Source organism: Megalobrama amblycephala, linkage group LG12, assembly GCF_018812025.1.
Source record: "Megalobrama amblycephala isolate DHTTF-2021 linkage group LG12, ASM1881202v1, whole genome shotgun sequence".
Lineage (NCBI taxonomy): Eukaryota > Metazoa > Chordata > Actinopteri > Cypriniformes > Xenocyprididae > Megalobrama > Megalobrama amblycephala.
In genome coordinates this window covers 18,542,471-18,566,752 of record NC_063055.1, presented here as the reverse complement: position 1 = coordinate 18,566,752, position 24,282 = coordinate 18,542,471, and the positions used below count along the sequence as shown (strand labels likewise).

General features: G+C 40.2%; 1 protein-coding gene across 8 annotated transcripts in view; it reads right to left on the bottom strand.

The window, feature by feature from the left end:
* Positions 1-24,282, bottom strand: part of ep400 (E1A binding protein p400) — a 39,999-nt gene that overhangs the window by 5,800 nt on the left and 9,917 nt on the right. For 2 of the 8 annotated variants that reach the window (XM_048209395.1, XM_048209402.1), the window contains 46 exons: positions 22,945-23,348; positions 21,921-22,226; positions 21,600-21,785; positions 21,302-21,442; positions 20,712-20,790; positions 20,568-20,626; positions 20,413-20,467; positions 20,234-20,323; positions 19,672-19,785; positions 19,343-19,530; positions 19,031-19,208; positions 18,803-18,939; positions 18,408-18,577; positions 17,592-17,766; positions 17,018-17,154; positions 16,745-16,931; positions 16,498-16,667; positions 15,301-15,491; positions 13,576-13,776; positions 11,295-11,456; positions 11,025-11,165; positions 9,807-9,889; positions 9,426-9,724; positions 9,138-9,340; positions 8,482-8,651; positions 8,008-8,204; positions 7,820-7,931; positions 7,273-7,578; positions 6,985-7,059; positions 6,750-6,884; positions 6,369-6,413; positions 5,863-6,013; positions 5,531-5,766; positions 5,272-5,445; positions 5,135-5,185; positions 4,906-5,042; positions 4,675-4,731; positions 4,385-4,463; positions 4,027-4,221; positions 2,696-2,741; positions 2,483-2,595; positions 2,134-2,326; positions 1,833-1,981; positions 771-989; positions 504-681; positions 98-148 (listed from right to left, as the gene is read on the bottom strand). In XM_048209395.1, coding sequence (XP_048065352.1) covers positions 98-148; positions 504-681; positions 771-989; positions 1,833-1,981; positions 2,134-2,326; positions 2,483-2,595; positions 2,696-2,741; positions 4,027-4,221; positions 4,385-4,463; positions 4,675-4,731; positions 4,906-5,042; positions 5,135-5,185; positions 5,272-5,445; positions 5,531-5,766; positions 5,863-6,013; positions 6,369-6,413; positions 6,750-6,884; positions 6,985-7,059; positions 7,273-7,578; positions 7,820-7,931; positions 8,008-8,204; positions 8,482-8,651; positions 9,138-9,340; positions 9,426-9,724; positions 9,807-9,889; positions 11,025-11,165; positions 11,295-11,456; positions 13,576-13,776; positions 15,301-15,491; positions 16,498-16,667; positions 16,745-16,931; positions 17,018-17,154; positions 17,592-17,766; positions 18,408-18,577; positions 18,803-18,939; positions 19,031-19,208; positions 19,343-19,530; positions 19,672-19,785; positions 20,234-20,323; positions 20,413-20,467; positions 20,568-20,626; positions 20,712-20,790; positions 21,302-21,442; positions 21,600-21,785; positions 21,921-22,226; positions 22,945-23,348 — 7,125 coding nt within the window. The remainder of the gene's footprint in view (positions 1-97; positions 149-503; positions 682-770; positions 990-1,832; positions 1,982-2,133; positions 2,327-2,482; positions 2,596-2,695; positions 2,742-4,026; positions 4,222-4,384; positions 4,464-4,674; positions 4,732-4,905; positions 5,043-5,134; positions 5,186-5,271; positions 5,446-5,530; positions 5,767-5,862; positions 6,014-6,368; positions 6,414-6,749; positions 6,885-6,984; positions 7,060-7,272; positions 7,579-7,819; positions 7,932-8,007; positions 8,205-8,481; positions 8,652-9,137; positions 9,341-9,425; positions 9,725-9,806; positions 9,890-11,024; positions 11,166-11,294; positions 11,457-13,575; positions 13,777-15,300; positions 15,492-16,497; positions 16,668-16,744; positions 16,932-17,017; positions 17,155-17,591; positions 17,767-18,407; positions 18,578-18,802; positions 18,940-19,030; positions 19,209-19,342; positions 19,531-19,671; positions 19,786-20,233; positions 20,324-20,412; positions 20,468-20,567; positions 20,627-20,711; positions 20,791-21,301; positions 21,443-21,599; positions 21,786-21,920; positions 22,227-22,944; positions 23,349-24,282) is intronic. The other 6 variants (XM_048209400.1, XM_048209403.1, XM_048209396.1 and 3 more) reach the window with 5 other exon arrangements.

The following is a 24,282-nucleotide window of genomic DNA, read 5'->3' as shown; positions in this document are numbered from 1 at the left end:
CTGAGTATCTCCTCAGCAAGTCAACGCGAACTGCCGCAAATGAAACTGAAACTCAACAATCATCTTCATTTAAAGTAATAAGACTAAATTATCTTACCAGTGCTGATGCTGCTCTCTCTCCTATTGCGGTCTTTGATCTTGAGATTAGCTGATGATAAATAAAATGCAGCTCTGTTGCTTTCATTGACATGAACTCTGTTAAATTTGCATTTAGCGCGGGAATTGAAGATTTATATAGTTTTTGCAGAGACACCATTATGTGGCCAAGTGTAAATGGAACAGCTTTAACAAATCAGATAGTTATCTGATCAGTAAAAACACTTGTGGCCAGGTGCAAATGCCTTAGGTTTCTTCAAATATACATTGTCATCTAGTCGTTATGTTTTATTTTATGTTAGCTTTATTTAAATTAAAAAAATTTTTATAGTTTGCAACAAGTCTAACTGACTAGCAAGTGTAACCCTTAGTAAATAATGTCCACTTGTTTCAGAGCAAGCCTGTACCTGTTTTCTGCGTCTGTCCGATGGCGACACTAATGCCGGCCACAGTGACGGGAAGGGTCGTGACTCCGGCGGAGGAGACCACAGCAGGAACTGAGACTACAGGAGGTGGTTTAGTCAGAGTCACCTGGGCGGTTTGACCTGGCTGAGCTTGAATAGTTCCTGGGGCCGGGACACGTGTCTGAATGAAAAGACATACATATATATATAATGATTGTGCACTCGAGTATATTGGAAAGGGTTAGTCTAGATGCGTGTATGGGCGCTTACCAGTCTGGCCACCTGTAAGTTGGTGACAGTAGTTCCAGCGAGCATAGCTCCCGCTCTGGGTGCAGCGACTGCAGCTATTTGAGGGTTGGCCGTGGCCGCGGGTGTGGCGTGAACCTGCTGTGGCTGCTGAGTAGATGCAGCCTGCTGACCTTGAGCTGCAGCTACTGCCGCCGCAACCTGCTGCTGGGACATCTGTAGCTTCTGCTTCTTCAGCAACTCCTGGAGAGAATAAATAGTTAAAAACATGACTATAAAGGAAGTATACACTACAACCAATGGTGAAATCAGTAATCTGATCAATTAATCCAGTTAATACTAAAATGAGAAATACTGGCCAATATATATCGGTTGAAGGCACCTGCTAACTGTAGTTATGATTACGGACAAATGGAAACATGAGGGTTGATTTTTGACAAACAACATGGAGGAAGGGTTTAGCAACACTGAGCAATTCTGTAATTGCATCTAGCCTTCTTTCACCATAGTAAAACCTCAAAAGCAGACTAGGTCAGCAAAGCAAGTCAGAAAGCAAATCGGGTCCTCCCTCAAAATCAGGTCTCCACAAACTGTCAGTTAATGATTATCCTAAGTATATACGAATGATATTAATGTAAAAACGCATAGCTTACTATATAATGCGTAAGAAAACAGATTAGTGCATAATAAAACCAAGTGAATGTAATTTGTTACACTTAAATAAAATAATTAATGACAGAAATTTCATTTTTGGGTGAACGAACCCTTTAATTTTAAACAATTACATTAAAGATGACTGTGAATACATGTAGGGTAAGTGCAAATGTGTGTATAAACTAAGCTATCAGGCTAATAGGGCAGTACATAAGCTAACTAATACAGACATAAGTGGTCATTATAACATAGTTGAATCAGCCTTTATCATAACATTATTTTGTAGGAATTGTAATCAGGTGCTAAAGAGAGTACCTATTAAAAGCTATTTGAACCAATGGGATCGCTTGGAGTCCTAATGGAAACCCGATTTCAGGGGGGGGAACCAATTTGTCACTACAACGTTATCTTCCATACTAAGAGTATGTGTACCTGCTGTGGCTTTCCTACTGCTTTGATCTGTGGAGATGTGGCTTGTGGTTGCTGCTGCTGCTGCTGTTGCTGCTGCTGTAACTGTTGCTGTCGGAGGAGCTGGAATTGAGCTTGTGTGAGCTTACCCTGAGACAACTGCATACCTGGAGCTAGAGAAGCAAAAAATGGTGTAAAAATACAATGATGGCAGACAGTCAAGCGAATTAAATTAAAACAATGCGGTAGTGTGACTCTCTGAATCGATTCGCCACCAGAGAACCCAAAACACGCATGGCTTCTCTAAGGATGGCATTTAGTCTACCTGGAGCCACCAGCGTGCGTGTTTGGGACTGACCCGAAGTCAGATTAGTGGACACCACAGCTGATGCGGTCACTGGGGTAACGGCTCTCACGCTCTGACCCGTCGCTATGGCAACGACCTCTGCTGGGGCAGCTGGTGCAGGCACTGCCCTCTGCTGAGTGTGAACCACCTGAGCTGTGGCCGTTCCTGCAGTCTGTGGAATAACCAAATATTTAACAAATAAACAGGACAAAGTGGTACAAATTAGGAAAGCCTACACAACAAAATAGTTATCAATTGAGAATAATAATAAATCAAATTTGATCATTTTAAATCAAATGTGTGCTGCGTGAGGGTGGTCAGAACTCACAGGCAGGGCTCCAGGTATGACTGGAGATGCCAGACGTTTGTTTGCCTGGAACTGACTGGGAGGAACTCCAGCCACAGTGTTTACAATCACATTCCCACTCACTGTAGCCGTTGCTGAAGTTTAAACAGAAATATACATGAATGAGCACTCATGTCAACAGCACTCACAACTGTAACAACAAACACAATTAAAAGTTGTGTAATGTGAGAATACCTGGCTGGATGCTTGTGCCCACTGCAGCCGTCTTGATAGCTCCAGTCTTGAGAATCAACAAAACCGAAACAAGAACAACTTATTACAACTCAGTGATTGTATAACATGTATTTTTTTGTGTGTGTGAATAAATTAATACTTCTATTGAGCAAGGATGCATTAAAGGTGGTACAGAGGATGTTTTGTTTTATACATTTTTGCAATATTACTTGAAACTGTCTTTACTAACTGATGAAAGACTATTTATTAGGTGCACTGAAAGGAATAATATTAATATACATCATCTGTGCACGAGATAGGGACTTAAAAACATCAGCCAATCGTTTACGCGATCATCGCGTAAACGATTGGCCCTCTGGCTTGTCAATCACTGCCATTGTGAGAGACGTGCGCGGATTGGCCCTCTGGCTTGTCAATCAAAGCCATGACGTTCCTTGTGAGAGACGCGCGGCTGCACGCTCTAGTAACTTTCCACACTCCGCATGCAATGTTTTTGTCAGGAGACAGGAGTAACAACTGCAGATTATGAGTCACCTGCGGTGAGTCCGACATAATGAATCCACGGCTTTAGGTCGCTCACACACTTAACGATTGTAAGGCCGATTATGAATGTAAATTGATACTTATGACTGATCGCGCTCAAACGCGTCCAGTCAGAGCCAGTTGCGTTCAGTCTGCGATTAGTCGGTGTTCAAATTCCTTGTGAAAGTACATAAATCTGCTTCAGGAGCAGGAAACAATCGCTGTATGTTGAGCACAGTCTTAGAATGTTTTAGCTAGTCGTTAACTGTGTGCCCGGCTTAATAACACAGCGAATGCCGGTGGTAAACAAACACTGAAGGAGGGGGGTTGTTCTTCCGCATGCGCTCATTTCAAAAACTCAGTCGACGAAAACATCCTCTATACCACCTTCAAACTGATCAAAATAAAGACATTTATAATATTACAAAAGATTTCTGTCATATAAATGCTGTTCTTTTGAACTTTCACATCACGGTTTTTACAAAAATACTGAGCAGCATATTGAGCTGTCTGATAATAATAAGATAACAACACTGACAATAATGAGAAATGTGTCTTAAAAATCAGCATATTAGAATGATTACTGAAGCTTTGGTGAGCAATAGACTTTTTTCAAAAACATAAAAAAATCTTACTAGCCCCAAACTTTTAAATGGTAGTGTATAAATGAATAACATAGGTGTAAAATAGAAATGGCTAAGACCTGGTATTAACATTCATCTTGTAATGTTAATGGTAATCAACAGCTAAATACAGGTGCAAGCAAGGTCCAGTGTGACTTTTAACATGCAGTGTTATAGGAGTCTAACCAGTACAGCGGTGTTGGGGACTGCTGCTGCTCCAGGTTGGCTGGGCTGAGGCACTCCGGCGGCCTGTGCACCTGCTGCAGTGGCCTGTGGCTGGGTTTGAGGCTGTGCGGCAGCTCCCTGAGGCTGGGCGGTTCCTGTAGTCTGCTGCTGTTGTTGCTGGGCTAACTGCTGAGCCCTCTGCTGTTCGGCTAGTGCCTACAGAGGAATAGAGAGGAGGGTTTAAAACAAGCAGCAGTCAAGAAAAATTAATAAATAACAGTTTGGGGTCAGTGAGATTTTTTTAATGTTGTTGAAAAAAAGTGTCTTATGCATTTATTTGATCAAAAAGTTGTTAAGCAGTTCTTGAACTAAATCTCACCTTCTTCTCCTTTGCGATTCTCTCAGCTCTCTGAGAGGCAACCTGGATAGGAGGCAGAGGTTTGTCGTAGCTTATCCCGCTGTACACAAAAGAAAGAAAAAATTAGGAACTGTTTAAACACAAATGTACATTAAATGTAACTAAATACGTACAATATTTTAAAGACTGTATCTTCCAACAGATTTTTTTTTTTTTTTAATGATCAGTATCAGTCCAAAATGGCCAATATTAAAAGTACATTACTTCAGAACTTATTTTGTACAAGCACAGTAACATGTCAGAGTCTATACCTCTCAGCCAGCACAGAGGCATGCTTGGGGTTCTTCTGGAAAGGATTCATGCCCAGTCTAGAAACAAAAACATGAACAAAAACACCCAAAATTATGAAGCAGATTCTATTTTTGCTTTGCCAAATTTAGAATCAAATACTATAATTAAAAGTAATTTTTTTTTTACATCCTGACAATCTAAATCAAGTTGCTTTTAATGCTGTTTGTGTGTTGGACACTGCCTGCACATACAGTGGTTTTATGGGTGGGCTCCTCTTGCTAGCGATGATTTTCATTAGCTCAAAACGGCTGTTGTACAACTGTATCTGTGTGGCGTTGTCATCCTGTGTGTAGATCTGACACGTGCGCAGAGGACGACTGTTCTTGGACTGCGCAAGACAGAAAACCATTATCAGCCAATAATACAAAAAAAAAAAAAAAAAAAAAATCTTTACTTTTTTTTTTTTTTTTTTTAACATACCTTATAAATGCTCTTGGTCTTGTTCTTCTTAGGGTTAGCTTCATATATTAGCTGCAGGACAATAAAGTCACAACGAAAATGTTAAAGAAAATAAATAAAAGAACCCACAATCAGGTGATACTGGTATGATCTCTCACCTTGCCCTCCTCTCTTGGAATGATGACGTTCTCGTAGCGGTTACGGCATTGCTTTGGCGAGCGGTAAATCCTGCTGCAGGAGTTCACCACGTCGCTCACCAGGTCCCAGTTAGGAGTGTGAGCTGGAGACACGATGGTCAGGTTCAGAGGAAGTTCCAGTAACTGCTTTACAGCCTGTCAAAACAGAGTAACAACCTCAGCTTATGTGTGGTTATAATACACATGCAGTGATAATGCAATGACATGATGGATCTAGTACCTGTAGCAGGGCCCAGTCCTCACTGATGAGCCACTCAGGGTTGTCCTGTCCGGCCTCCATGGCTGGTTTGAGCAGTGAGGGCAGAGGTTTGGCGAACGGAGCCTGTTGCTTCAGAGAGAAGTTCTTTTTCTGATCTTTGCCTTCCCGCCTCACCTTGAGGAGACTGGCCTTATCAAAGAGAGAGCGCGGAGGAATCACTGATTCTCCATGGCCCTTCTTTTTCTTACGTCCCAGAGCTGACGAGAGGGGGAAGAGAGGGAAAGAGAGAGAATTTAGCATCTGTTTGAGCAGAGTAAGTTCAGATGTCGGCAGTGTCTCTTGAGCAGTCAAACCTGATGGGTCCATGTGTCTCTTACGCTCTTTGCGGACGTAGACCGGGGGCAGTTTGGACTCGGGCATGGGCGCAGTGTCATACATGAGGCAGATTACGGAGTCAATGTAGATGTCGTTATCATCCTGTGGAGGAGTTGGGGGAGTCCACAGCTAAAGAATAGAGGAACAGTAAGAGTTAGAAACAATTTTCAGACTTTCAGATTTAATATTGGGGTGAATCTCACAAAACTCTAACCCAAAATCAAAAACAAATTAAACATATATATTTACCTTAAAAGAGACAAATCAAGTCTATTTTTAATATCCTGTAGATTTTTGGCATTGCAACATTTTTTTGACAATAATAAGCATATTTCCTCTCAATTTATCTTATCACAGTATAGCAAAAATTCTCATTCTGATTACAGTAAATTTAATTTTGCAGTAAATTGTGTTTTTGTGAGATTCACCCAAAATACTCCCTCCACCTTTTATTTATTTTAAGAGTGTGCAGTCTTCAACTTACCGGCATTATTTCTGTTTGTCCATTTTCATTCTCGAAAACATACTCCTGTAAAAAAGGATTGGGAAATGGTATCAAATCTACAACTACATGACATCACTTCCTCCAGAAAAGCAAACATATTTGTACCATGTTGGTTTTTTTTCCCCTTTAACACCATTCCAGCATCTATGGCTATGTTCATGGTGAGAGCCAGGTTTAGTTATTCAAAAATAAAACTAAATAAAATGTTTAAGATTATTTTTTTCAAAAAACCTTAATACTAAATTTGGATTTACTTGGTTAAAAACCTTTTCAAAAGTATCAACAGAATAGAACAAGTTTCACAAAGGGGTAAAAGTATTACAGTCCAGCAAAATATGTCTAATGGACAGTGAATTATACCATGTTGTATGCGTCCTCTCTGGTGTAGGTGAAAAGATCCTCCTCATCTTCTAGAATCATTTGTTCCTCCTTCTCCACCTTCACTTTCTGCTGCTGCTGCAGCTCCCAGCCTCTCTTAGCAGCCTCTATGCGCTCCTGCAACTCACACAAACATAGACAATTAAACAATCTGTATTGAAGTACTTACAGGGTGGGCATAACACGTGTATTCTCATATCTAAAATCTGTTTCATACCTTTATAACCTGTTCATCCTCACTGATGTGCAGATACTCCAGATAGTGCAGTGCGTATCTCTCAATAGGCGTAAGCTAGACAACACACCACAAACTTCAATCAACACATCAAATCTTTTCTTCATTTTTCGCAATGTATTTTTATGGGTCAGTAACATTTTTTTTAATTAATACTTTTTTTTTCTGCAAGGATGAATTAAACTTGATCAAAAGTGACAGTAAAGACATTTATAATTTTACAGAATATCAACGAAATGTTCAAGTAACACTAAATTTCTATAACCTCACCTGCTCCATTACTGCCGCCAGCTCCTCTAACTGTGACGTCTCCTCTCTCATCCCTTCCTCCACATCCATCTCTTCCTGTCCTCCCACTTCCTCTTTATCAGTTTTCACATGTCTGTTTACCTCTGTCTTCTCCTCCTCATCTTCGTATTGAGTCTCCAGTCGGATGGTATTCAGGGCCTGGATGTAGGGTCTGGCCACGTGAGGAGGAATGGATTCAGATGGGGAGGGTTCCTGGTGGAGGACCACAAACTCCTCCACTTTCTCTCCAGAGCCAGCCTCCACCTCAAACAGATCCTGAATGGTGCGCTGTGAAAGGCCAGCACATATTTATAATGTGAGCATTATGTGGCTTGTGAATGTCAGGCTCTGTTCCAAAACCTAGTGAGCTGACACCTTGTCTACTTCCTATATAGGTCACATCCTAACTGAAATGTAATCTCATAACTGACTAGGTTTTGAAACAGACCCTCAATGTAAAAGATAACAGTGATCGCAATGAAGTGCAAGAGTGGGTCTACACAAAGAAAACAGCTGTACATATGTTTACCTGTGTTAAAAAGGCCAGAGTGTAGTCCATGCCTTGTGCAGCTACCTCTCGTATAAGGTCTTTAGTGCCATTCTTCAAGAGCTTCTCCTCAATGGAGTTCCCGCTCTCCAACCTGACAAATAACAGCATCAGTATAAAAGCTTACAAATATAAACCTAACAAGTAATTTATTTGTCCATCAGTCTGACCTGTAGATGTGGATGTCTTTGGAGCGACCGATCTTGTCACACCATTCCTGCGTGCGCATGTCCATGCTGGGATTTAGGTCTGTGTCGTAAAACACAATTGTATCTGCATCAAACACTTGGCCCATGGCCGAGCAGCAGCGATTTGTCAGGATGGTGCAGAAGATCTGTCTGTTGCGGTTAAACCTCTTGACCTGCACCTGAAAGCAAACGGAACATGAGGAACAAGATGAGTTAAGCATTGCATTTTCAATACAAGATGACCAAGATCAGATGTGCATTTATCAGTAGTGGTGTTGATAGTGTTTAATTGATGTGTAAGCATCTTTTGAGGCTCTTTGAGGAACTAAATCCAACAGGGAGGGAAGAGGGCTCAATGCACTTTCAATTGCATTGAAACCCAAACAGCCTCAGCAGGACCAGGACTTTGCAAGGGCAACAGACAGCAAACAGAATATATTACTCCAGGTCTCTTACCTGTCTCTCCTCCAGTGACAGACTCTCATCCAGCCGTACGTAGGTGAGGTGACGGTGGTCTAAGAAGGCCTCCAGTATGTCTAGCATGCTAGCCATCTGGGTGAAGATCAGAACACGCCTGTTCTCGACGCTCAGCTTCTGCAGCAGGATGGACAGCGCCTCCAGTTTTCCTACAAACAGATACAGGAACATTATATCAAACAATGCCATGCCTTATATATATATATATATATATATATATATATATATATATATATATATATATATATATATATATATATATATATATATATATATATATATTTTTTTTTTTTTTTTTTTTTTTTCTCCATGAAATTCTGTTATTGTGTTATTATCCAAGTTTGAAAGAAAGACACCAACTGACTGACATGTAAAGTGACCAAGCACAGTTTGTGACTGGGTAGAATAGGCTGCAAAAGTGGGCCAGACTTTATGCTGATATTTATGGATTATAAAGGTGACTAGTATAACACATACACTATATTTATATATATTTATATTTATATATAGAAAAAAAAAATCTTACTGACCCCAATTTTTTTAAACAGTACTGTTAAGTTAGAATGCATGATGATATGCTCAACTAAATATTAATAGTATATGTAAAATTAAAATCTGAAGGTAACTGTCCACACCTGAATCCATCTCTAGCATATGTATATCAGGGAAGCTGGCAACTGGAAGAGAGGCTAAGTTACGGATCTCTGCGTTGTGTGGAGCAGACACTTCCTGTAGCCGTCGCCTGAATGATTTTTGTGCTATACTGTAAAATGGTGGAGGATTTGATGCATACAGCTGAGGGGGAGGGGCCACAACAGCAGGAAGTATGCAGGAGAACCTAAAATATAACAGGAAGCAGAATTAGATCACAAAAAGCTCACAAAACTGCTTTCATGGCAAGGAGTTCATTGTTAAATCTAGACCTCTTCAACAAGATGCTTGTTGCCGCCTCCTGCTCCGTGTTGGAGAGAATCGCTGAGCGGAGTGGAGCCACTGTGGACATGCATGTCTGCTGAGCTCTGATACAGCTGTCTCTGCCGACCCAGGACCAGCGGGAGTGCTGGGGAGCGGGGAAGGCTGGTGGTGGGCGTCCTTCATAAACGGAGCAGGTCTTGATCAGGTCTGAGCCATACAGCACGGAACGCAAAGAACGCCGTTCGTTTGCGTGAAATAAACTAGCCAGACGCTCTTTCAGCTGCCTGTTTCTTTCCTCACTTGACTCCTAAAGAGACAAAGACAGCGTTCAGTGTTCACAACTATTCAATGGGCCTCATCATTTCCTTTAACATGTCTTGCAAACTCACCTGTGTTGTGGTGTTAGCTGAGTGTTTGGCGTTTGTTTCTGTGTCTGCTGTAGCTGGAGTGACTGTGGTTGCCATGTTGGTTGCTTTATGGAAACAAGCAGAAAGAGAGTTTAAGTTGAAATGATCTAAGACAGCAGTAGGATATCACATATTTAGGTCAGTGGTTCTCAAGGGGGCCTCAGCACACTTTTAAGGGAGAGCAAAATGACTTAAAATGATTTCAAATTAACAAAATTGAAAAAAATTTTTTTGTCAACTGTCATTTTTTTATTTAAGAACCAGTGTTCCCACGGTCTAGGAAGTTTTTGAAAAATTTTAGAACTGAAAAAAAATCAATTAATGCCGTCAACGTTAACGCTTTAACGCACGCTATTAATTTTTTCCAGTTTATCGCTTACATTTTAACGCAATTAACGTAGCATTCATTTTTATTCTGTCATCCTTTGGCTAGCATTACAATATATGATCACGCTCTTATTCATGCAAATGCTTTTTAATAGGGCTGCAACCATTAATCGCGATTAATCGTTTGCAAAATAAAAGTCTGTGTTTACGTAATATATATGTGTGTGTTCTGTGTATAATAATTATGTATATATAAATACACACACATACAGGTATAAAGTTTAGAAATATATGCATGTATTATAAATTTATATTTATATATATTTTATATTACATATAAACATAAATATTTTATATATAAATATAACATTTTTCTTAAATATATACATGGATGTGTGTGTATTTATTTATACATAATTATTATACACAGAACACACACATATATATTAAGTAAACACAGACTTTTATTTTGCAAACGATTAATCGCGATTAATCGTTGCAGCCCTACTTTTTAACCATTAAAACGCCAAAAGAGAACGTGCAAGGAACGTCCTTTCTCCTCACACGAACACGACACACAGAAAGACCTGTGCAAGTATCGTGCATACAGAGAGCGCGCCAGAATCAAGTTCTCTTTCACGTTTGAACGAACAATAACACACACAATAATGCCAAAAATGTCAGTTTTGTCAAGTATTTAAAAAAAAAACCTAACAAAAAAAACCATTGAAAACAGGTAGCTAAAAGCAGGTACTGGAACAACAACTAGCAGTCTTGAGCAGTGTTGCCAAAAAGGTTGAGAACCAGTCATTTAGGCGATGGTCGATCACTAATGAGAATAACAATCAGCTTCAGGATGGAGTAGTGTCTCACCTTGTGGTGTGGTGGCAGGGGGCGGCGTGCCTGAGGAGTTCTGGACAGGCACAGCCTGGGGCACAGTAGGCATCACCATAGGTGGTCCCTGTGGCCTGAGAAGAGGCTGCCCGGGGGCTGACACAATCTGCAGGATGTTGCCTAATGCAGACACATACATATACAAGCGTTACATTAAGCCACTGAACACACATAAAAACAACTGACACAAGTGACTGAACATGGCAGTGAAATGAGACAGAGAGAGGATGAATATGGGCTGGACATTACCGAGTGTACCTTGGAGCTGCAGTGGCTGGCCGGTGGTGAGCTGCCGCAGCTGACTCGGGGATAAGGTAAACTTGTTTCCCTGGAACTGCAGGGTCACAGGGGTCTCTGGCTGGGTGATGCGGCCCTGTCCAACTAACTGAGCAACCTTCACTACATCTCCACCTTCAGTAGAGGAAAAATGACTACTGTTAAATTACAGTTCAAAGAGACTGAAAATGTATCTCTTGAGGGGAAAAAAAACAAAAAAACATTTTAGTTAGTTTCAGGGTGAGCACGGAAAGGGACATGCGTGACCAGGGTGTGTTAAATGAAAGACACTTTCACAACAAAACCTTACAAATAAAAAAACCTGAAACAAACAAACTGAAATCAGTCTGACCTGTTCAACAGAGCAAATCAAAGTGGGTGCAAAACTTTGTTTGTTTAAAAGGTTTTCCATGTAACAATAGTTACATGGGGAGCAGCACCCACAAGCCTGATGTTCTTTAACACCCACAGACAATAGCAGTGTTTCCACTGTCGGGCCAAAAACCAGCGTGATAGTGTGTGCCAGGGCCTGTCACGTTTCCACTGTCATTTCAGAGCTTGACTGTGCCTCCTTGGGGATTCCTCTGCATCAACGGCCAGGGGTTTTTGGCCCACTGAATACCTGGGTCTAAAGCAGGCCAACTGGGGCTTGAGGAGTGGTAATGAGCAAAGGCAGAGTTTATCTGAATCAGAAGAAGGTCAACACCGCTGCTCATTTCCCATGTTATCATATCAGCTACCAGCTACTTCCGATTGTGATTTGATGGGGATTCTGATCACCGTATGAGGCAGAAATATATTTATATGTAATGCTAAAGGCTACTTATGCTAACCATTCCCATAATAAATACACATATAATTATGGAAAATACCAGAGACCGCTCGAAGAACAAAGACAAATCATATATCATTTATATTATTGTGTATTTACATGGTTTCATTTGTCTCTTTGTCGTGAATTACATATATTCCAGTTACTCATATAACTCCTGTTTTCTGTCTGTGAGCTCCCTCTGTTTCTCTGGCTGAAAGGATAACAGTATAGTGAGATGGGAAAGATCGCTCAAACCTCCTCAGATCACATAATTTTGTGGAAAATTAAGAGAAATGCTATTCTTCTAAAGAAATGTGACGTATGGCATATTATTAAGTTAATAGTTTTATTAACTTACTTTATTAATTTCTTAAAAAAGCCCTAATGGAGTTGTTTTGTGCATTCCTTTGATCACAAATAAATGGAAGCAGGCACGACTGAATAAGTATGTGTTCTCTTTTTATGCGAGATAATGATAAATGCCAGTTTGATTCAGAATGATTGATGAGAACACCTGACACAAATTAATAAATTACTGCTAGTGTTTCTTATAAATCATTTGTCAAATATCGAATCTTAAAGTCTTTAATAAAGACCAAACATTCGCTTCTGTCATGCTCATTTTGCGATCTAGCTAGTTTTCAGTCAGCTAGCACCCCATGCTGTTGAAATGTTGGGGTTGTGTGACACTGTTCTATGGAGGCGTGTTAAAGACGTGTTTTAGGGTATCGCTGTGGGGCTACTGGCCTGACAGTGGAAACGCAGCTTGATTTTGGCCTCGTGGCTTGAGGTCTGAGGCTATTGGCCCCGCTTGGCACGTTGTTAGCCCTGGCCTTCACTGGCCCGACAGTGGAAAAGCGGCTAATGAAATAAACACCTCTGAAGAAAAGCTGCACTGAAAAGATAGGGAGGCAAAACCATATTAGAAAGCTTCTGGATCATCTTCAGCTGAACTGCATGAAAAACAAAGAGATTAGTCATTAAACTGCAGAAGGGAAAACAGAATAAAAGGAAGGGAATAAATATGTCAAAAAAAGAAGTGAAAAACTGGAGGCAGCAGGTGCAGTCCGGAGAGAGATCTGGAGGGCTCATGCTTGTTTTTTTTTACAAAGGGTGAGGAGAGAAACCACTGTAGGTCATCTGCTGAAGCCAAAGATTTTTACACTTCAAATCAGACTGCAGATATGCCAGCAGACACGGTGTTGATTTGTTTGCAGACACACTTCGGGTTGAATTTTCACCATTAGTTCCTCTGGTGGAGGTCTGTATGCATGCTAGCCCACTTCAGCAGAGCCGTACCGTAGTCTCTGATCTTCACTCAGGTTGTTTACTGCTGTGCTTGAGGGCATGATAATAAGGAAACGTTTACGTGCAGGTGCACAAGGGAGAGAGGGCAGAGAAGAGGGCCGATCTGCTGTCGGTGATGGGGAGGCCACTTACTAGGCAAGCGTGCCTGGGCCTGGGAGCTGAGCACCAGCCTCTGGGGTACCAAACTGGGCTGGAGGGGGTGGGTGGCAGGGGCGTGAGGGGTCACAGCAGGCATATTGCTGACCCCTGTCACCGCCATAGCCAGAGGGGTAGAGGGGGGGTTAGGGGTGGCTCCTGTTGTGAGTGGTCCTGATGAGCTTTTGATTGCGGAGGCTAAGGAGGAAGAGGTGGAGTTAATAATCTGAATGGACCATTCAGAGCGAGTGTAATGAGGGTGGAGGATTAAAAAAATCTGTTATTTGGGACATACAATCTTATTATATTATACAGATTTTGGTTGAGAGGTGCTTGCCAAACTTGCAGCCACAGTGCTAGAAAGTTGTGCACGGATAAATTGCATTGCTATGTGATTGCTTAAAGTCATCATGAAACCAAAATATATGGAAAATTGCAGAGTTTATAATAAATTATTTTGTTAAATTTGTTGTGTCCTTGTAATCATTAATCAAAAACATTAATCAAAAACAACTTCTATGATGACGTGTGCATCTCATATGAGATCACAACAATTAACAAACAACAACTATCCTATCAATTCCCATTGGACAAATACAGAAGAAAAAAAAGTTGTTCATAATCTCCATTTCATGCTGGCTTATAGTTTGGGTTAGTTCAAACGAAAATGAAAATTCTAGAGTTAGGGATTACAGCGAACCCTCAGAAAACATTACTTATGGTATATTACTTTAAGTAATTAACTAACACTAAGAGCAGAGATAGCAACAAACACAAAAAAACCCTGCTTCCTAGAACAAATAACTGATATGAGCATGTTTTCTGGGGAGGAGAACATCTGCATTGAAAAGCATCTGCAAAAATTTCATACCACTTCATTTGGAGATTGTGAGTTATGGGGTCTAAGGGCATTTTCACACCTATGGATCATTTGTTTTGTTCTGAAACAGGGACTAAATTTGGTACAAGGTTGCATTTTCTTCTTGGTTTGCTTTCACAAGGCAATATTTCAAAGTGTACAAAAATGTGTTTATGCAAGTCACATGCGAGTACAACAGTCCTCTTATTTGTCAGTTTTCTCAGCGTCACAATCCATCAAAATGATTGACAGGTTAGCTCAATGAGCTTATAGTGGCTTTATTTGTAACTGTCGAGACGCACGCAAATGCTATACGAATGTAGCAGTCATTCCGCTATTAAATTATATACTATATTCAGATTAATACCATGGCAAATTCAAACGCGCTCTCTCTGGATCTCCCAGTGCTGTCTAGTAGGCCGTGTCAAAACATATATGAATGTTATAATGCAGGAAGAGGCAGAATTAAGGCTTCATTTTTGCAAAGAGAAGCACAATTACACAACATTTTAAAATGAAGACGCACTCTTTGGTTTTCAACTAAAATTACTAATGTGCTCACTCCCAGAATCTGACACATTTCCTGTTATGAATTATGAAATCTTTTGGTTCATTGGATCGGATTGCTTTCACATCTCAAGCGAATCGCTCCAGAGTGTGTTTGAAAGCGTACAGAGACCACCTTTTCAAGGAGATATACTTGTTTGGTCTGCATTTGATGCGATTGCTGCATTTACACCTGTCCAAACGAACCGCACCAAGGGGGACAACGAACTCTAGTGCAATTCAACCAAACTAAATGAGGCAGGTGTGAAAGCACCCTAAGTGTGGGAACACGTTTGTGTAAGAAGTTGGGGTCTTACCCTGTGTGGAAGTGGTTGTGGTAAGAGGTGATTTGCCCCTGGGCTGTGTGCTAGGAGCAGCAGTAACAGGGTTGGTAGTTGTGGTGGTGGCAGTAGTCACAGCAGTGGCACGAGGGGCTTGAGTTGTGCTGCTAGTCAAGGGGACAAGACGCCCCTCTGGTTTAGTCCCATACTGCACCGGCAGGAACAACCTGAAGTTACAAACATCCAACAGTCAGCATCAATTCATCTGGGCCATTCCTGTTGTACATTGTAATGTCCCCCATCATACATGTCATAATATGTTCAATAAAAACAAAAGCAATATTCACTACTATGCCGTAGACTAACGATTACCATGAAAAAATAGCAATGTATTAAGAAATATACCCATTATATTTAACAAGAACCAGTTCCATAATTACAACATTCCATAGCAAGTGAAATGATTTTTGGTGTGAAAACAACAGCACCAACACCAGTATTAGCAATGTATTGCATTATTAAAGGGGGACTCAGTAGTATTTCAAAAACACTGTTAGTCAGGCCGACACCAACAACAAACGTCTAACCAATCAGCATTAGGGGGCGTATGATGGCCGAGGAGAGAGAACGAGCAAGAGGAAGATTTGAAAATAAGAAAGAAAAGAAAAAAAAAAAAAAAACTGCACGAGAAATGGGACACAATACAAAAGAGATCAAAAGAATAATCACTGCAATTAAGGTTTATACCTGGGCAAAATGCTTCAGGACCCGCGTTTATATTAGAAAAAGTTTTCCAGCGTGGGAAGGCCTGAAAACAGATGTGGAGGCTGCTTTGATCCCGCTACTCATGCGAGTACGCTGGGTTTGATTGTCTGGAGCAGCTGTGCTGTTTGCGACTAACAACGAACACTTTGTATTTGCTCGTGTACCGTATGTTCATTTTTTATGCTTCCTTGTCATTCTTTCATCAACTGCGCTTTGTTTTTCGTGAAGCATTTCGTTGCACATCAGCTGTGATAAACAGACATCCACTCTTCGCATTGTGTGTGTAACAGAGGCCGACTCGGGTTCGAGACCGACTCGGAGCAGGGTGGTTAGGATTGGAGTGTGAGTTGGAGGCGGAGCAATGAAGAGAGGGGTGGGTTTGTTTGGGTTGATTTCAAATATCAACAATGTCCAACAGCGTAGTTCAAATTCTACTTATAACACCTTTAATTGGTATTAATATTATACCTCATTGGTTTGATCTTGCATGGTCTGGGCCGTGCTGGTGGGTCACGTGCACTGTAGATCTCTTCGATCAGCTGTTTGGTCATTCGGAGTTTTGGCAGAGCCTCCTCTGCCTCATAACGAGTCAACTTGCCCTCGTTACTGATCAGGTCAAACAGTGACATATCTACAGTCTGGAAAAGAAAATGGCCTATTAGTCAACAAACATCATCTATCTTGCTCAGTCCATGTGTTTATTTCTCTTGCTTACCTTCCACTGGTCCTTCTGCAGTGCGGTGAGCAGTAATGATGGGGTGTTGTACTGAAGTGGCTGACAAATGTAAGAGTTGTGTGTGTCTCTGGGTTGGATCAGGTCTGGATGGTTGCAGATCTTCTGCAACTGCATAAGAACCTCCAGGACTCTGACAAAATGTCCCGTCTTTAGTGCCTCCTGTGCACTAGAGGGCAGTAGACAAACAGAGAACCATTCAAAATGGATGAAGTGGAGATGAGCTGGTTAAGATGTGTTTGGTCCTGTACTGACCTGGGCTGGATGAGGATGTCCTCGTACATGCTCTTTTGCCTCTTGGACAGACGGCACTTGAGAATGTGCTCATACTTCTTGGGCATTTGCTTTTCTACATCTCTCTTAGAACGACGCAGGATGAAGGGCTGAATCATCTACAGCAGAGAAGAATAAAACAAAATTATGACCGTGGTCAAATTCCTTTTCAAGGAAAGTCTGTTCACTCGGCAGCCATATTTGCAACGCCTCCGGGAAGCCATTTCAGACATCCACGACCAAGTCCCATCTATTTGAATGGGGGAATCCTGAAATCTCAAAAACTGCTGGCAGAACTCACAATTAAATAACATATCAAATCAGCAACAAAATCTGACATAAATCTGACACTGCAGCTGGCGCAATGATTTTACCAATCAGTGATTGGTTCTTTCACTTAGAAGGCAGGACGTATTCCACCATATTGCGTGTTGCGGTTTCACCCATGCATAAGTAATAGGAGTGCAACGTCTTTTTAGATCTACAGTCTTTGCAGTGGTGCTCGAGCAAGGTAGTTAACAGAAAAAAATCAGAAACAACTTCCAGCAGGCCTCACCCTGTGCAGTCTGATGACCAGTTTGTGGCAGTAGTCCTGGTTCTGATCAGTGCCGTGTTTGATGGGGAAGTTGAGATATGGGTGAGTGATTCCAGGCAGGAGGAAGTGGATCATGGTCCATAACTCTTTCAGAGTGTTCTGCAGAGGTGTGTTGATTAAGAGAATCCTCTGCTGACTGTTGAGAGGACAGAAGAAAAATCATAGACAAATTCTAACTTTTACAATATATTTTAATCATACTAGGGATGTACCAATATTAAGATGCAGATAAGCAGCTAATTCTTTTTTTTATGTTATGGTAGATAACTGATACATGGATATTCAATTTCTATATAATTTTGTCTAAATAAATAAAACAAAAAACTAAAATTCATTTTAGTATTATTTATTATTATTTTATTAATATTTTGAATTAGCTTTTATTTTTATATTTTCTGTTTTCATTTTAGTTTGTTTTAATAATTGTCATTTTTGTTAGTTTTTTATATTTCAGTTTAGCTTTAACTTATATTTAATGCAGTTTTAGTAATTTTAGTATGTTAAACATTTAATTTCAGTCTATTTTTTTATTTATTTAATTTTTTATTATTTATATTATGTTTCAGCTCTGTTTCAATTACGAAAATAATTTTTGATGATATTACAGTTAACAATAACACATGGAATGCTATAAGTGAAGATTAACTATGGTTATTTATTGTGCATCCCTAGTAAACAGCAGTTATAATCTACCTGTAAATATTTTTTAATCACGAAACATGACACCAATAGATATCAAATGGAAAATTGTTCCAGTGTTTTGCCATGTTTCCAAACCTCTTTATGTTGAAGATGGTCTCCCAGTGTTTCTCAGTCATGTTCTTGATGAGCTGCACCTCATCCAGTACCAGGTGCCTCCATCGCCTCCTCAGAAAATGAGACTGATCTTTCAGCAGAAGCTTGTATGAAGTCACACACACGTGGAAGCTGTTGGGCTCACACCACCTCTGCACACATTAGACAACAGTGGGAATATGAGAACAGACAGCAGGGAAAAAAATGAGCCCACACCAAGGATTTAAATGACCTACCAACTCATTTGAAAGTTATATTGGGGAATTATTTAATGCAAAAAAAATAATAATAATAATAATTCTTTGACAACAGGGCTGGATTTACAGCAAATGTGGTATGCAAAAGTACATAGCAGACTGGCTTGCTCTGGTTCATACCAATCTCTTGTATCTGCGCTGCCTTCGGCTGCCGAGGTATAGGAGTATCTTCAGTCCAGGACACCAGCGTTTGAACTCCATTTCCCAGTTCAGCAGCTTGCAGGTCCTCACCACCACCAAATGTGGCCCCCAGATACCTGCAACACCCACAGGACACCAGAATGTGTTGCATTTTAAGAAAACATTTTTATTGTCAACAAATGTGGTAAAAGTGTCTGGTTGTGGTACCCTGGTTGCAGGCCAAGTGAGCGAAGTAAGCCACAGTCTGTACGGTTTTGCCGAGGCCGGTTTCATCTGCCAGGATGCCGTTGAGGTTTTTGCGGTAGAGGTTTGCCAGCCACTCCACTCCAACCTGCTGGTACTCTCTCAGAGAGCCGTGCAGCAGAGCAGGGGGAGAGGAACGACTCTGAGAGGAAAGGGATAATGAGTCATCAGACTATCAAACACAGCGAGCCCACTTTGAATTAAACAACTGCTCAATTGAATCTTTAATCTTCCTGTTTAAAACAGTCCCTGTGAGTAACAGCGTAAGTGACTCACAGTTAGAGTGGTCCTGGCACTGCCTTTGGGCAGAATCAAGTCTGTTGCTGCGGCAACCTCAGCGATATCCTTTGTGGGCTTCCCATCAGGGCCAGAAGCTGTCCGCTCAGGCCCACGGTACTGATCCATAGTCAGCAAAGAGTCTATCAGCACTGCATCATGTGGACTGTCTAATGGTGAATTCACGTCTGAACAGCATAAAGAAACACTGTTATTGCAACACGCTGTCAAAAAAGTACTGAATTATTTTACTTATTTTGTATTTCAGGGCTGTTATGGAGAATTTATGAACAATTGCTTTAGTTCTTAAGCAGCAGATTTAGACAAACCATCAGCTTCCTCTCTGTCTTCATCCTCACTCTGGCTGGATGGCTGCGGCCACTCAAAGCCCTCGGCGTAAGCACCAGCGTACTGCTTCACCAGATCATCCAATGGCACTTCAGCTACAAGACGTAGACACACAGTTTATAGAAGTGGTTGTTTGATAAGTTTTCAGTAGCTAATAATAGATAACGAGGTTGCTGATGGCCTTGGCCAATATAATGCAGATGTTTAATAGCCCGAAAACAAAACTCCAGGAAATTAATTCACTCAAAACTAAAATTATTAGCCCATAATAATTCCTGAAAATCATTTAAAATCAACATCAATTTTTTGAAAACATTAAATAAAAATGAATTATTAAAAAGGCATTGCCAAGTATATAAATAGATTTACATAACTGACCAAGAAGGCATGATCAATGACCTCAAAAATGCCAAAAAGCAGCTATATATTTCAGTCTATCACTAAATATGCAATACTCTATACATAGTCTGATATATTTCCAAAATATATTGAAATGTATTACTGTTTAAAGACATGAACGAACGTCTGAGATGTAAAACGTACCTTCTTTTGTTAGTTCGGCTAGCTCGGCTTTCTGATCAGCTGCAACCTCCGTAGCCTCCTGCTCTTCTATTGTACTTTCCTCATCTTCAACTGCAAAAGAACAACAGAGCGTTCAGCAGTGCACACAGACAAACACAGAAGAGAATGATAAGCTAACTATGAAGAAATGCAATATGTACCCTCTACATCTGACAGCGAGGTGCTTGACTTTCTCTTGCGGGATGGGCCAGTCTCCTGTTTAAAGGGAAAAGAAAAAAAAAAAAAAAGGACAATGAGAGGATGAGTAAAGCAACAATAAGAAAGGATCTTGGAGAACTAATGGATAAGATCTTACCCCTTTACTCTCTTTATCTGACTTCTCTCCAATTGACTGGGCAGGTTTAGCACACTGACCTGTAACAATACAAAGTCTCTTCTGAATTAATAAACTCTGACAATCAGTTAAGACATGTCAGATATCTTCATTACTTCATCTCACCTTTATTCGCAGCCTTCTGCAGGCTGAGAACTTTTTGTTGTTTGTCATAGATCTCAAAACGCAGCTTGATTTCCACAACCTGTGGTAAGACAGAGAAACAAATGACTTAATATTCACATGTTTTTGAATTCCACTGCACTTCTTTTCCATTGTTTTTCTACGTAAACATGCACTAGACGGAAGTTTGACCGTTGCGCCCGGGTCTCTTGTCTATTTTTTTTTTTTTAACTTTATTAGTTAATTTAATTAAACTTAATTTAATTAAAAAATGCTTCTCTAGACTCTCTTTTTTTTCTGTTTACAGCAAAACACATTCTGTGTGAATGGCCCATTAGAAATGTTATAAAAAATTTGAAATGCTGCTTTGGCAACTTACTGAAATAAAATGAATAAGTTGAAGCATTAAAATGACTAAAACTAAAATAAAAACAAAATTAAATCTAAATTAAAATATTTAATAAAAAATGATAAAAACAAACTAAAATTAAAATGAAAACTAATAATATAGAAATGACCTATATAATAAATACTATATAGTATATAAATAATACTAAAACAAGACTGGTATAAATAAAGTAAAGTAAATGTACCTGTTCAATATTGGACCAGAAGTAGTCAACCCCACGAGCGATGGTGCTGGCAATGTGCCGCAGCCTCATCTCTTCCTCTCTCTTCACGCGTTCCTCCATCTTCTTCTGTTCGTCATGGTAACGTGCACATGTGCGCACAAGCTACGGACAGAGATGTTATTGAACTCAAAATCAAAGCAAAATTTTAGCCTGCTCTACAATTAATTGTCACTGGCACTATCATCTATGCTAGAAGTTAGAGAGCAATCGGCTCGATTAATACTGTCTGAAACATTTCTACTATCAGAGATCTTCTCACCTTCTTGGCAGCAGCCATCTTCCAGCGCCTTTCCTGGGCAAAGTCAGCAGCCATCCACTGCATCTCCTCCAGCAGGTAGTCCCACTGGGATTTGGGCCTGCAGGCCTCCAGCAGCTTGGGTAAACGGCTAGCTGACCACTGGCCTTCTTTACGGAGCTCTGCAATGCGCTGGTGCACGTGACTCTCCTACAATGGAATGTGACAATCTTGTCTGAGATATTATAGGCAGTATTTACTACAAAATGTAAATAACCTATTTTTAGAGGATATTAAAACATACTGTACATATTAAAGATCATATTGTAATCTAAGAGTTCTTACCAGCTTGGCTTGCTCTGCTTGCTTGTCCTGAGAGCTTTCCTGTGAGTTTTGCCCGACTGGATTTTGACCCAGCCCAGACATTTTCAGCCCGGTGGTGCCATTCGTGGCAGAGAGTTTGGACTGGGCAGCAGAGGAGAGGCTGGGGCCAGTACAGGGGGTGCGGACTGGGGCAGAAGGGTGTGGGGAGGGTAGAGAGGATGGGGATGTGAGAGGAGCAGGAGACATGGCAGGGTTGGAGAGAGAGTTGGACATCAAACGCTGGGCAGGCTGAGAGGAATCTGATCCAGGACGAACAAGCGCCACAGTCTGGGAAAAAAAAAAAAAAAATGAGAGGATGAACTGTAACAAAATCTACTGTTGTAATAGGGTTGTGCGATATATTGAACATTCATGATAAATTATTGTTTTGCTGACGATATAATATTGTGAATATTGTGACGATTTTATGGCACTTTTTATTTGGCTATTAAGATTCCCTAAGTGTTAGACAAATTTCAAGATTATTTTTTGCAGTCCAAAAGCAAGAGAGCCAATTACAAACGTATGGAAGCTTGTTTCAGCCACTAAATAAAAAAAAAGGGACTTTTTCATCTCACAATTCTGACTTTTTTTCCTTGCAATTGTGAGTTTATATCTCACAATTCTGACTTTTTTCTCAAAATTGCGAGATTTAAACTCACAATTGCGAGTTATAAAGCCAAAATTGCATGATATAAAGTCAGAATTGCGCAATATAAATTTACAATTGCGTCTTATAGTCAGAAGTCTGACGTTTTTCCTCAGAATTGCGAGTTTATATCTCGCAATTCTATGAAACATAAAAGAAAAAAGTCAGAATTGTGAGATATAAGGTCGCAGTTATCTTTTTTTATTTTTTATTTCATGGCGGAAACAAGCTTCCATACTTTTATCACTATCACAGTAAGCAGAACAAGCTTTTTCAAATGCTTAAGACACACTTCTCAATGTGGTTAGTGAGGTTTTCACAGTACAGTCTAAAATGTTTTTTTTTTAGCATACTCACTGCCTGTCCGGGCTGCATGACTGACTGCTGCATCTGCTGTTGTTGCTGCTGCATCTGGAGGTGGAGTCCTGACTGCATCTGCTGAAGCTGTGCCTGCAGCTGCGCATGTGGGTTCACTGGAGCCAGCACGGCCCCGCTACCCTGCACACCCTGCACCTTCACCTGGAGCTGACCTCCAGCCATTGGAGCCTGCTGGTCCACCAACATGGCCTGACCCTGGGACAGGGAGAGAGGCAGACCTGCCATGGGGATCCCACCCTGGGGTAGGCGGCCTGGAAGCTGTGGGGGTGGCGTGTGAAGGCTTGCGGCGTTCTGGACCGGTGGACCTTTGGATGGGTCATACTGCTGCTGGTTCTGTTTCTGCCCACCGATCTGGACTGTTTGTGGGGTGGGGGGCATGCCTCCTGTTGCAGGGGGCAAGATGAAGGAAACAGAGTAGAGAGAGGAAAGAGAGGAGAGAAAGATAGAGGGATATGGGGGGCAAGGAAGAATTCCAAAAAAGGAGAAAATGAAGAATTGAAAATACAATATATTGTCTGTTGTTTACCTGAAATGCCAAAATTTTGTATCCAAACAAATTTTCCTTTTTTTTAGACAATAAAGCATGTCTGCATCATATTTCACCTCCAAATAAGAAGAAATTCTACTTTTCTTGAAAAATATAAAGATTATTATTTGAACTGACATTATTTTTGACAATTAAGAACATTTCACTCCATTTCATTATATAAACTGTATTATATTTGTGACATTTAATCATAATTTATATAATGTTTATGTAACATTTTAAAATATTTACACAGTTTCTGTTGATGTAAAAATGTTAAATAGCCTGTAATATAATGATTTTAAATTTGTTGATTTTTTAAAAAATAATTACATAATTATTACAGACGTTTAAATCAATCACTTTAATAAAGTACCTTAAGACACAATACTTAAAAGCTTTATAGTTCTAAAAATCTATTTTGATTGCGTAGTAGTGCAATAGAACTCGGACATTTTACCCGTTTATGTTTCAACAATACTTTTGATTTTATGGGTATGATGTTATGATTTACCAGCAATGTGTTACACAATGCTGAAGAAAAGGGATCATTAATGAAAAATACAGTTCATGTCACAATGACTACATAACAAAAATCAAGGAAGATTTACATGTTCTAATAATGGAAAATTAGAACTCGTAAATGTGAAAATTAAAATATTTCATTCAATGCTTAAGAATACTACTATGAAGAACAAAACTAATCATGCATTACCACTAAACTATCCATAAGTGGAAAAGTCTAGATATAAATCAATCAAATCAAGGAAACAAAATAAAACAGGAAAAAA